The sequence below is a fragment of the Amblyomma maculatum genome, chromosome 9, assembly GCF_055883805.1.
Source record: "Amblyomma maculatum isolate TAMU_Amacu chromosome 9, ASM5588380v1, whole genome shotgun sequence".
NCBI lineage: Eukaryota > Metazoa > Arthropoda > Arachnida > Ixodida > Ixodidae > Amblyomma > Amblyomma maculatum.
Window position 1 is genome coordinate 13,994,064 of NC_139352.1, and position 13,657 is coordinate 14,007,720.

The 13,657-nt window shown below is 45.0% G+C and overlaps 1 protein-coding gene across 3 annotated transcripts in view; it reads right to left on the reverse strand.

Annotated features, from left to right (window-relative positions):
- Positions 1 to 13,657, reverse strand: part of r (carbamoyl-phosphate synthetase 2, aspartate transcarbamylase, and dihydroorotase rudimentary) — an 89,930-nt gene that overhangs the window by 27,518 nt on the left and 48,755 nt on the right. For all 3 annotated transcript variants that reach the window (XM_084578211.1, XM_084578210.1, XM_084578209.1), the window contains 8 exons: positions 12,798 to 13,079; positions 10,594 to 10,842; positions 10,237 to 10,401; positions 8,852 to 8,983; positions 8,023 to 8,224; positions 5,877 to 5,992; positions 4,042 to 4,257; positions 2,048 to 2,131 (listed from right to left, as the gene is read on the reverse strand). In XM_084578211.1, coding sequence (XP_084434337.1) covers positions 2,048 to 2,131; positions 4,042 to 4,257; positions 5,877 to 5,992; positions 8,023 to 8,224; positions 8,852 to 8,983; positions 10,237 to 10,401; positions 10,594 to 10,842; positions 12,798 to 13,079 — 1,446 coding nt within the window. The remainder of the gene's footprint in view (positions 1 to 2,047; positions 2,132 to 4,041; positions 4,258 to 5,876; positions 5,993 to 8,022; positions 8,225 to 8,851; positions 8,984 to 10,236; positions 10,402 to 10,593; positions 10,843 to 12,797; positions 13,080 to 13,657) is intronic.

Consider the following 13,657-nt stretch of genomic DNA (forward strand, 5'->3'; position numbering starts at 1 on the left):
AACAAGGTGATTTTTTTGCTTGGCAGGCATACAATAGCTTCAGTGCCTGAAATGACACAGTGAGTTCACGGACTTATATTTGCAGGACCATGACACAGACAGAGGTTACGCCTGACTGTCGTACATGGCGCAAAGGCACTTGGTAGCTGCTTGGCAGCCTGGAGGAAGATGACACCAAACGCCCGAGTTTAAGAGTCTGCACCTTCGAGGGGCCGAAAAAGTGCCTGGAAAACCAGGCAATCTGAAAAGCGAATTCACAACAAAAATACCACTTTATTTACCGAGCGGCTTGAAAAATTCATCAATCTGTTTCTGCATCAATCTCTTCAATCTCACAGCCAGTGTCCTCTCCGGCACGGCAACAAGAGCGGGGAAAACCGCGAAACAATCACAGTGGTGTGATGTTTTAACAGAAAGAAGAAACGGATACCAAAATCAGTTCGGGCGGAGCCTTGCTACTCCTAAGTGACTTGGTCAGCGCATTTTTTTTATCCCACGTGAAAAGAAGAAAGAAAAAGTGGCGGCTTCCTCTGTGGGAGTGATGGAAGTCGTCCGCTGTGCGCATTGGTTAAAAAAAAGCATATATATATATATATATATATATATATCAAAGGCGAGGCTGCCTAGCGAGCTCCAGCAATCGTATGGTCCAACAAAGGCAAAGCTCTCTCGGAGGTCATGTTTAGTATGTATTGACGTCATGTATTGCGAATGAACTAAAATCAGTGTCTGTTGCCAGTTGGCAGCGGCCGCTTTTTTAGGCACTAGACAGGCATGCAAACCTTTTTTTTTTCTTCGTGCTTGCGCATCGTCATCTGCAAGTTTGGTTTGGTTTGGTTTCGGGGGTTTAACGCCCCAAAGCTACCCAGGCTATGAAAGATGCCATAGTGGAGGGCTTCGGAAATTTCGACCACCTGGGGTTCTTTAACATGCACTGACATCGCACAGCACACGGACGCCTAGCGTTTTCGCCAGCATCGAAAAGAGGCCGTGGCGGCCGAGATTCGATCTCGCATCCTTAGACGCAGTAGTCGAGTGCCCTAACCGCTGCACCACCATGGCGGGGCCGTCGTCGTCAAGAGGACTCATGCTGTTGGTGCCGCAGTCTGTGGCAATGCACATCACTGGGTCTCTCGTTCACAGCTACATGCAAGCTGTGACATACGGTCATATGATCACATGATAAAAGCATGCTCGCGCTTACTGACCCGTACTATGTCGTTGTCGGTAGACAGACCCCAGAACCATGCAGTGGCGCAGAGCGCTTATTTCGCGGAGTAACGGGTCCATCAACTCCGTAGAGCTAGCGATGCCTGCTATCGAGAGCATAGCAGGCATGTGAGATGCATGCAATGCTGGTTTGAGGTTGCAGAAAAACGAAATTGCAGCGATGTTGTGGCAATTTTTCATAGCTTCTGACCTGTGATTGAGAGAGAAGTCCAAAAAATCGATCGAGAAAAGTTTCAAAGGTCCGAAATTTTGGTTGGTGTTATACACTGACTCTATGGAGCGTGTGACGATGGCATGGCCGAGTCTGAATAATTGGATGGGTCCTAAAAATTGGGGACCTGAAATATTGGTCGGCAACTGTGCACGCGAACTGGTTTCTGTTCAAGGGTACTATGTTCTGCTCTAGAGTACTTTTCATATTGATGTTGAAGGCGAGATTCTCCATTTCTTCAGTGATTCTGCAACCACGTTTGTGTCTAACCTTGGCTGTGATTTGTGAATAGTTGACCCTTGAGTTGGGATGAGATTTTGGGAAAAATGATCGACCTGTATAAGATAAAGTAGATCAAATACAACATTATTAGGGTCATATCTGTGCAACCAGGGTTGCATGTCAGCTGTCTTATTTAGCTGTTCCATTACACCAAGCCCATTTTGCATGTGTGTGTGGAAGTGCAGGAGCCATCTGAGGGGGCGCTCCCCTATATTTTTCCAAAATGCTTTTCAAGCTATATTTCCTCTTTTGTGCCTGTCTTGCTAAGCAGCAGCGTACTTCTCTCACAACATACTGCCATTTCTTTAAGCACAGAAGACAAACCTGCGTCAGACTTCCAACACTTGTAGTGCGCTCAAGCTCTGTGGTGGCCATGACATCCCGGCCAAAGCCTGGTTCCACAAGCACCTGCAGGGAACACAGTGAACAGTTAACACCTGTTTGATGACACTGCATATGTCTTGGACACTCACTGTTATAAACACACAATGCAACGAGCCTTACGATTTTCTGCCACTCCAGGAAACTATTTAGCACAGGCAGTTCATTTGGTGTGCAGAAATGATGACACATACCATTAATACACACAGCTACATCTGTAAAAAGTAAGTCTCAAGACATTTGGTTAAGAAGCCATGGTTAGGAAGGGTATTATTATTTTTTTATCTTTTTCAGTGATGAGCAGTGCTTGTCATCATGGTACAAGCTGATACACTGTATCGGCTCATACCGTATTATTGCATTGTTGTCTCAGGCATTCTGACATTTGACTTCAGAGATCACTTGTCAATTTTTGTTTTTTCCATACGTACGAAAGGTAAACAAGCACAGCCATGATTTCCCTGTGTCTTACAAAAAAACTATTCCTGACACCATACTCGTTTTTCGTGTACCGATAGAAGCAGTGCAATGAAACCAAGTTCATAATGAGAAAAATTCTAGCTTGTCCTACATTATCTTTTTGCGCATAATTAAAGGCTTATGATAAGTCCTTCCCTTTTGTTCAGCTCAAAAAACACAACATAATAAAAAACACAACAAACATAATCTATACAACATTTATTTGCTCGAGAAATATTGGCAAATTATCAGAGTATAAGAGAGTCCGAAACAATTTAAACTATAACCTTGAAAAAGCCAAGACAGTTTTACAAGCGAAAGTTCATTTAAATGTCTAATGATTGTAGGAAAATCTGGACTGAAGTCGGAAGCTTTATGAGAAACCCAAACAATACAATTCCTAGCACACTAAAATTTAATGGTATTGAGTACTGCAATACTGCTCTAGCCAAAAAATTAAACGACCATTTCCTGAATGCCGGTGCACCACCAAATGTTCTGATGCTGGACAAGGAGTGGAAAAATAAGATAAGGTTCGAGAGCAGAACTCTATTTTTCTGAACCCTTGTATGGAAGATTAAATTTTTCCTTCCTTACGCACTTCGTTTCAAAAAGTTCGATTCAAAATTTTAATTGCGATCAGTGAAAGTTGTGTGCTTTTCGTGCCAGTTGCTTGCACATGCAACGAGGCTGGTTCACGTGAAAGCTTCACTGCAATATGCAATTTGAAAATTTGTCACCTTCGTTGGCATGTTGGTGCCGGTTGATGTGAGTGGCAATATTCGCAGCTAGCCAACCACAAGAATGCGATCGGCTTATATAATTACTGGTGCACTGCATTCATAAATGAATGAATCCTAACTAAAGTGTATATGCCGCTAAGATCAACGGCGCTAACATCCCGAACATGAAGATTTTCAAATAGTACATTGCAATAAGTATGTGTTGTGCAAATGCATATACATAGGCACCTTAATTGCAGCAGAAGGTGAGAAACGCACATGATCATGACTGAAGTATATAAATCAGCATGCTTCACACCACATGCATGCCATGTGCTATTTGAAAACTCAAAAAATCAAGTCATTCGGGACGTTGGCGTCAGCCGATGTGAATTGCACACAGTCGACCGCAGCTTGCTGGCGACGCCACGGCTAGCAGACAGCCTGGTCTGCATTCTACCATTTGTTTAGGAAGTAGCCGGTGCTGATGCTGCACTTGAACTGCTGGAACTGGCGCTGCACGTCTGCGGCACCACCGCAGAACTTTACTAAACTGGTGCAGAGTGCAGCCGAATCGAAAGGAAATATTGAGGAATTCATTGTGCGGAGCTTTGTCATATGCTTATTTAACCACATAATAGTCTTACATAGTTTCCACTACAATAAAGTATGCAGTGCCACTGGTATTCTCAAAACCAGCCGTCTACCTTAAGAAACGTTCACACCATTCAATTTTGGCATAACATGAGTGCATACCTGGCCATCTACGAAGACCACCTCCCCACGGATGACGACCCGACGAACCTGGCCACGAACTTTGCGACCAGCGAAGGGTGTCCAGCCAGCACGGCTGTAAGCGGGTGCTTCAGGTATCGTCCATTCTTCATCCAGGTCTACCTCGATGTATGTGTCAGGCTGAATGGGCAGATTGAAGATCTGCCTTGGGTTGTGGTACATCTTCTTGATAAGGTCCTGCACCATGAGTAACAAAAGACATGGTTAATGAAAAGAGGTGAAGTCCCAAAACAACTAAGGCTGTGAGAGATGTCGTAGTGGAGGGCTCCAAAAATTTTGACCACCTGGAGTTCTTTAATGTACACAGACATTGCACAGCACATAGGGTGCTTTACTTTTTGCCTACGCTGAAAAGTGGCTGCCGAAGCCGGGATTTCATCCCGCATCCTTGGGTAAAACAGTCGAGCGCCCTAACCACTGCGCCACCGCAACGAGGCGAAAAGCAAAAAAAAAAAACAATTTAGATGGCCTCTTAGATGCCTTTTAAGAGGAGAATGGCAAAAAAGTCTACCCTTCCTCACCTATCATTTGCCTAAAATCAGCGTTCGTTGCAGTGCTACATATAATTATTATTGGTTTACAGGAAAGGAAAGGCACAGTATCTGTCACACTTTCTCCAGCAAGCGTGAGTTTGGATGGTACACCATCGCTCCTGTCGCATGGCGTTCCTTGGCGCGCGTTGAAGTGCGGTATTGCAGATGACAGGAACGCTAGAGGAATCTTGAGGAATATGACAGATCTCGCGCACAACTCTTACGCACGGGATTTCGTTCCATGAGCCTTTTACAAAAGCTTTCGCCTTAATAAAAGAGAATGCTATATTCAGAGGCATCGTTAAGCACATTGTACTTCATGCTTACAGACAAACAGAACAAGCAGAAAGGTGCAGATCAGGAAAAGGATGATCGCACACACACGCACTCCACCACTTCACTTGCAAGTGATCTATTTTGGCCCATTCTATGGATGTTAGCGGCAGCTTTTCATGCCTCACAGGACTTGCACTAAACTTTGGTAATATAACCAAAACCACCGTTCGATCGTTGAAAAAAACTTGAGAGGAGAAATTAAACCATTTATTTACCTGGCCTCGGTGGCACAAAACTAATTGATTTCTCTACACCTACAACAGGGCCCTGAATTATGCGTGGCAGAAAAATTTGAAAATCCGCAAACTGAGAACAAAAATTTAATATCTCGTGGGACGCTCTCGGGCTACATGCAGCCTTTCATGCGGTGTGTCGCAATGGTCAGGAGGACTCCGACGAAGTTGCCCTTTCCTGCACTTCTCCAGCCTGATGGCCGAGGCAGCATGGTTATACAACCTTATGATCCGAGAGACGATTTGATAACCCCTCCTGCTCCAGACTTACTCTTAATTTCCTGTTACTGGACAATTCGAAGTCAGCAAAAGACAGCGCAGGACAACAGCTAGAAGCTCACAAGTTCCGCAGAGGCCCAGAGGTCTTCTTTCAGTGCATTTCCCACAAAGGCAGGTGTGCTTTCGCAGCTACACTTTGTCCTAGCCTACATGTTCGTTCGCTCGTTCGTGACGTGACAATGGCAGTAATGCCATTGAACGCCGAGTTCATAAAGGCAGCCGCCGCCTCTCTACAGAGCACGTGGCGAGGTTTTAGGTTGTCTGACAGTTTAGAATGTTTTTCAGTAACTGTTGAACCCTTCTTCTAATATACTGGCATTAGATTTTGGCACAAAGGAAAAGGAAAAAGCTTTCACAATAAAATCTGATTTTTCACCTCAGCGGCCAGCATCTCCACTGAAACCCCATCACCCACCTCCATGGTTATCCTGCCCTCGGCTACAGCAGTCAGCATGAGCGGCAGTGAGGTCTCAAGGCCTGGGAAGCCAGGCGGCGCGTTGGACTCGTTTTTCTCCGCATAGGTGTGGGGCGCTGTAAGAAAAGAAGAGGCAGCAGGACTAATTGCAATCCATCGCTTGGAACCCTATTACTAATAAAAAAAAAATTATGGGGACACTTAAGCTCTACTTTTAAGGGTATGATGCAATAGCATTGATGGCTCCCATATGCAGCCCCCCTTAAAGTTCCTTGTTTACAAACATAGTTTCTGCTCGATTAATTGCCAATCCCTTAATTTGAGCCTTTTAATACAACATATTGTTAAGCTACCAGATCCAATTAGCAGTTGTAAGTGGCCACTTGACGCAGATATAAAGATCTGCTTTAACCAAGTCGTACCAACATGCCTGCATGACCTAACAAGGCTTGGCATCCGAGAGCCCTAGAAGGTTGAATCCAATTCCACCGTTTCACCTCAACCGAGTTGGCGGTTCTTGTTATGTGACAACGGATCAGTGCCTGGCCATGTCACCTGCCAACTACTACCTGCCAGTGCCCTGCCTGAGGTTTTCTCTCATAATGCTGGATTTTCTGCAGACTGGGGACTTTAAGTCTACAGTCAAACCCACTTATAACAATACCGCTTAGAACAATATATCGGATATAACAATGGACAAACGCAGCGCCGTCAGCTTCTTGAAGTTTTCTATGGTAAAATAAACTGGTTATAACAATGCTGTCTAGAGAATCATCGGTTATAACAATAAAATCCGGTCACTAGGAACCAACCGTGAAGACAAAAACATGGAAATGCTGTAACCACACCAGCCGAACCATACACATAATGCCAATATTTCCCTCTCCACCACCGTTTTCTCAGTCCTGCAAGCTCATCGGATTTTATGTCAAGGATCGCTTCCGGAAAGTGGGCTTCATTCGGAATGCCAGAAACGCGAAGTTGTGCTAAGCTCCCAACTATGCGATAATAATGGTGGCGTGTTGAGACTTCAATTCATGCACAAAGATGATCAGGAGGCTGTGTGAAAGAGGTCTTACAAATGACCTCCGGGGTTCCCCACTTGGGCATGTGCAGAGTTAGGCACTCCACAACAAGATGTCAACTGAATATACCTTTTCCTGCGAAGAAAACCACCTTGGTAGTTACTTTCCTGTCATTAAATTATCTGAAGTTTGTTTGTCATCTCTTTTTTTCTTTTAAAGAAGGAGGAGGGGGGGGGGGGGGGGGGGGGAGCATAACTTGCTTATAAAAATTATTTGTTATAACAATGATATTTTGTTGGCACTTCAATATTGTTATATAAGTGGGTTTAACTGTATCGTGTTAATGTTTGGCTTTTCACAAGCCCGGCACATAACTGATATTGAAATCTGGTGGGCAGGTCTGCCACACAAGACTGTTTTTGGCTACTTGTCTGTCCTCAAGACACAAACTGAGAAAGCTGCCCTCCTGCCTCCTTTGCTCTCCAGCAAACTGCAGTGCATCATGCTTCGTGTTAGCACTTTCACTTTTGCTTATAGCACGTTTGGCATTCAGCAGAGAAGCTAACGTACCAAAGTTGCTGCAAGTGCCTGTAAAACAGTGCTAGAACATCAGAAAGGATCTTTCCTGTTCTACGGTAACACCTGAGATGTCATCCTTTTACTGACTAAGGTGCGCTGCTTTCGCGTGCATGCATTTTTTGATGAAAATTAATTTATCTCATATTACAAATTATGGCTAGATCAAGCTATTCTGAAATTTTTTCACTGCGACGTGGTTTGGATGCTTCCAACTTTTACTATTCTCATCCTTGCTTTCTATTCCCGACTGCAACTTATTTGAGTTATGGATGAAAATAGCAGTAAAATTAAAAAATATGGTCAGCAGAACTGCAAATAAGAACTCTAAATAACATATGGGTCAGCAACAAATGTAAAAAAAAAAAAAAAGAAAGTAAATATGATGATGTAAACTAAAGTGAAAAGGCTGGTAACAAAACAAGTGCCCACAAAGACATGAGTTCGCAACTAAGATAACACGTGGACGCACACAAAACTGTAAAAATGCGATGTGCAAAGGGGTGCAAAAGGTGCAGTGCCCTAGTTCCTTATAACCAACCCACCGTGGTCAGTGGCAATGCAGTCGATGACGTCCAGGTTGTCCCACAGTGCCTTCTGATCCTTGGCAGTCATCAGGGGCGGTTTCACTTTGGACACGTTGGGGCCCAGCCGGTCAATGTCATCCACCGTGAGGAACAAATGATGCGGTGTCACCTCACAAGTCACAGCATGACCCTGGGCCTTGGCTGCCTTGATGATGGCTATCTGTCATTTTTTTTTTTAATGTAGTAATAGTACAAAACCTCAGGCAACTTTGATGGCACTTGCAAAAATGACAAATTGCATGCACTATCATCTCACTGCCCCGCTTCGGTGGGAGCACAACACAATCTCAACACACGACTTGCGTCAGCCCTTTCCCATACTGTCCTGCACCTAACATTCTCCAGTGCTTGTTCTAAGTGCTTGTTGTATACCAGCAGGCACCCTTCAATTAATAGCCCTACCCGCCACCAGGTTTATGACAGCAGCCACCTTTACCACCACATGCTCCTAAGAGCAATGAAAATGCACAACGTGATCTCTATCAACGTGACCAGCACCTCCACCAGTGTCACGTAGCCGTTTAGGCCCGTAACCAGAAGGTTGGGTTTTATGAAGGGTTGAGCAAGCAGGCGCAGAAGAGCAGGTTCGGAGCACCGAGAGAAGGCAGCTAACTTCAGCTTCTCGAACGCCACGGGGCACTTCTTCGAGTCCGCGCACGAGACTCTCGATGAGCAGCCGCCTAGCGGCTGCTGTTGCACACGCTACAATATAATGACCCTTGAAATGAAGAGCGGTGCTACTATAAGCAAAAGATAGAAGGAAAAAAAGGGGCAAAATTTCACGGACCTCTTCTTCTCTGGCTACGTGGCAGATGTGGACAGGCCGCTGCTGGAGGCTTGCCAAAAGTATAACAGCGGCTGTCGTGCGGCCTTCAGCATGGCAACACAGAGGCATGTGCCTTGGCCACTTCTCGAAGTGCTGCGTAAACAGAACCAGACCATCAGGCTGTGGTTTCACCTGCGCGTTCTTGCGTGGACAGCATCGCTTCTGCAGAACACGTACTTCGCAACTGCCCCAAGTATGCACGTGAATAGAAAATGTTATTCATTGCCCTTAAACTGTCTGGAGATGCTACCGCTGACACTTCAATCTTGTGACCAGACAACAAACCTTTTGGCAAAGTCATCAGGACTTTCCATCCTTAAAGCAGCATGGGAATCCACTAAAGGATATGAATAGGCCCTGTGGCAATCTGTGTTTAGAAATTTTCACCCATCCGCCAACATCGCTACAGTTAAATCTCAATGCAGCGAATTTTTCGATATCACAAAGTTCTTCAATTCCTCATCACCGTCCCCACTGAAATGCATTTACTATTTTAAAACTCCACGTAAGAATATGTTGTGACGATTGACCTTGATACAACGAATTCACTGTGCCAACCATCTTAGCTAGTGCTAAATTACTGAAAATTCGACAAAAGCCCCAAGTTTCATGATGATAAAACGTGAATCGTCTATATGATTGCAGCGAGTGATCACAGTTGACACACGTGCCATGTTTAAGCACTGACAGCGCATTTATGTGTGAAACACAGCAGTCTCCATTGCTTTCGGTTTTGGAATGCGCACTACAATAGTTCATGATCAAAAGCAGTGAAAGGTAACAGGACAAAGAAAAAAAATATATGCAGGGCGAGCAGCATGCATCTATCGTGGCGGTTGCTCGCATGGTGTTTCGCGCGTCAGTAGCTCCTGGCGGGAACATGCGAGCGGGAACATGCATGAAGACGCAGGCACTTGCTCAGCCGTTGGCGGCGCGACCGCACGCTCTCTCTCCCACGATTTGACGTGAAGGTGGAAGCTGCTGCCGTAACGTTTCAATGTTTCTATAAGAGTTTTTTTATTTACTGTACAGTTTTAAGGTGGTTGTCCTTATATTCAATTCTTAATCTGTTTTTCGTTCTGCATTGTTCTTGCATTGAAGAGAGTTATAGCTGTCTCTTCACCTATTTCTGTTGTGTACTTGCATAAAATGCACAGTCAGTTCCCTCCTTACGGTTTTCTTCTGTGCTCTGTACTACCCGCACTACATCAGGAGCCCAATGCAAGTTAGACCGGCTACATTGTCGTACATCTCATTTTCGGTGATTCCCATGTGAAAAGTGCCAAAAGGAAATACAAGAAGCAGACAGGTCAAACATTCTAACCTTTGCTGACTTTAAAACTTACCAAGAGCCAGTCAGAGACAGTGTCCATGCAGAGGGGTCCATACGTATCATTAAGGTACATCTTGAGACCAACAACGGACGGAGCCAGAGATACAACAGTCTCGGCGTTGGTCTGGCTCGCACCAGCAAAGAGGGCATAGTCGCATCGTGCGCCAGCTTTTGCTACCTGTTTGACAAGAACAGGGGGCACAGTCACAAACTGACAGGAAAAGCTTAAAAGCACGAGTAAAATGAGACGGCCATTGCACAGATCATATGAAAACCAGTACCGCTAACTGAAATTATACCTGCTCGCTGCATACACAACCCTCAATCAGAGCCAAAACTTAAGGCTGCGTAACCATGACAACAGGCTCACCTGCTGGCAGACAGTGAGGGCATCGGCGTCACACAGCGGCGGTCGGGTGTTGGGCATGGCACAGATGAGTGTGAACCCACCGGCCAAAGCAGCTGCGGTGCCGGAGGCATAGTCTTCTTTCTCTGTGGCCCCTGGCTCTCGCATGTGGACGTGCACATCGATGAGACCCGGCAAGCGCACAATATTGCGTGACGTCAGGCAGTCAATGTGTGTCTTGACGGGCGGAGCCTTGCGGACCAGCCGCAAGGCCTGCATTCGCAATGACGAAGCAGTGAAGAATTAGAAAATGAACGTGCCCAACGTTGCAACATAGGTGACAGCTACGGTGCAATGCGATGCATTCCTGTCTGGCTGGCAGAGAGACAAGTTATTGCAGGGGTTGAAGTTGATAGTAGACCTCGCTTTAATTATTAATGCATTATGGGAGGCATTACCGTGCAACATAGCTTGACAGGAAGTAAAAAAAAAAGACATACTCAAGTTACTGAATGACAAGTTGACCAAATTAAGCTGTCAAGTGAATTCCACTAATACATTACTTGCCAGCAAGATTATTTTCTTTCTAGAATGCCTGCAATAGGACAGAAAAGGTGTAAAAAGCAGACATGTACACCACCAATCAAATACAGTCGCCGACCAAAAATTCGGGCACACTTGATTATTCGAACCTTTTGGCAGCACACTGATATGCGCCACAGAACTGATGTATATGAGCACTTGAAATTTTGGATACAACGCGACTGACTGCTCGACTTTTCGGACCTCACATGCATTGGCCACTCCACTGCTGCCAATAGCCTAGCCTGCATGTAATATGTACTTGTCTAGCAGTAATTTTATATGATGGACACCTGCATGACTGTTGTCTGCATTCGAGATGAAACCCAAGTGAGAACAAGGGTTTTGTCTGGTGCTTTGCTTTGTGCATGTTGCCGGGAATGCCAAAGAAATGGGTCAAATAATGAATGCATCTGCGGCCCCTTTTGTAATGCGAGTAGCAGTGGTGCGTTTCCATAGATGGACCTGCCGCGTTTTGAATATGAGCAGAGACTGAAGAATGGGGCATCCTCAATATGCAGTGGTCCATTGAATTCACAGCGGCAGGCTTGTTTTCGTTGTGTAGATATTCTAAGCTTTGCTTGCGACTTGCACACAGCAATGCAGCCAACAAGCACCACTTGCTGCCAATCGTCTGCATAATAAACACTGTTTGGCGAGACAGTCAAGCACCAGAATGGGCACAAAACTGCTCACCCTTTTCCTCTACTATGTGCCAATCGAAAGTTTAAGTAAATGGGTTTTTCTATCAATAAAATTTTTGTGGACATTTTCGCTGTTTCTAGAGAGCCCAAAAAAATCGGTTGCCAACTGTAAGCTTCCCAACAATACATGCTGTAAATGCGTAACCCTGCCAAGCTAGGTGTACTAGAAAGAAGCCTTTGTCAGGTCAAAAACAAGTAATCCAACTGGCTTGACATTGGCTCCCTGAAGAGTGAAAAAAATGTTGGAACGAGAGCATTTAAAACTTTCAGAAAGAACTATGTTATTAGGCCGAATTCACAAATGGCACGTGTTTTATTGTTGTTGCATAGCCCATGCAACATAAACTTGACATATTAGCCAGCAAACAAGAGTGTTTTGTTTAGCAGACTCAGTTGACACACCTTCAAGGTGTCTTTGAAAGATTTTTCAAAAGGCATACTGCTGACATCACTAGAACTATCATTCAAGGTCCACTGCTCAATACCATTGGGGACGGAAAGAAAGTCCCTGGAACACCGGTACATGGCATCGAAAGTACAGTTTCCTCACAGGCCAATGGTTTCAGGCCCTATTTGTGGATGCGAAGGCTGGACATGATTTCTCTCATGTGCGCTAGAGAAATATAAAAATTATTCGTTTACATTGTACTTTTAGTCAAATAATAATACTAATAATAATAATAATATAATAATTGGTTCACAGGACGGGAAAGGCGCAGGCAGTATCTGTCACACAATCTGTGGACACCTGAACTGCGCCATAAGGGAAGGGAGGAAGGTGGGAGTGAAAGTGGAAGGAGAGAAAAAGGAGTCGTAGTGGAGGGTTATGAAGTAATTTCAACCACCTGGGGATCCAGGAATGTATTTCGAACTTTTGTCCCTAATGGTACACTTCTCAGTACCTAGCCAAAATTAGCCACGATCGCAGTGCCCTTCACTTGCCTCCACAAGTAGCTTGGCACACTTCACATCTGTGACAAGGGGCACGGCGTAGTCTACTGCCATGCGTCGCGTCCTGTAGCCCTGGGTGAACATGGTCGAGATCCGGCGAGCTCCACTGCTGCACATGGGCAGGTTCACCACGAGGTCAAACTCTTTCTGCTCCAGGAAGTCGGCGATGCTTAGGCCCTGCTGAGAGTTGCCACTGCTGCCAGTCTCCGAGTTACCGTTGACCACATCGTCATCAATGTCGTGGTCGTGGAAGGGCCAGGTCATTGCCTCAATCTACTGACAGCATAGAAAGCACAGTTGTTGAGTCGTTGCAAAATGATGGAAGCAATGCGATTATTCAAGGACATACACCACCTGCAACTTACATCTGAATTTCTCATGGTGCATTCAGAAATAAATACTAGAAAGGTGCTACAGTCTGCGAGAGTGCGATAGAAAGCAATCTCAGCATGTGATTGCTGCACACAGTGAAATGCCACATAAAGACAGGCCCATGAGAATAAGTGGGTGCTAAAACAAATAATTTAGCTTTCCAGGAACAAGAGACTGAATTTGAAAAAAAAAAAAAAAAAAAAAGAATGTCCTCTCATTTACGAGAGACTGCTTGAGTCTCGTGACGACAAGCATAGATGGGAGAGCAGTTCTCTCTCATAAGCGAGATGGCTTGCATAAGCAAGGTTCCTTGCTTCACTATATACTGATCTGTCTCTACTTTGCCCTTGGTATGGTGCTTTGAGAACAGTTCACTCCTTTGAGTTGCACTGCAGCTAAACATGTTGGCAAGCTTTTGGCACTACTTCACTGCAAAAAGAGTACAGTTAGCCATCGGTTCCTTGCATTCGCAACAGCGG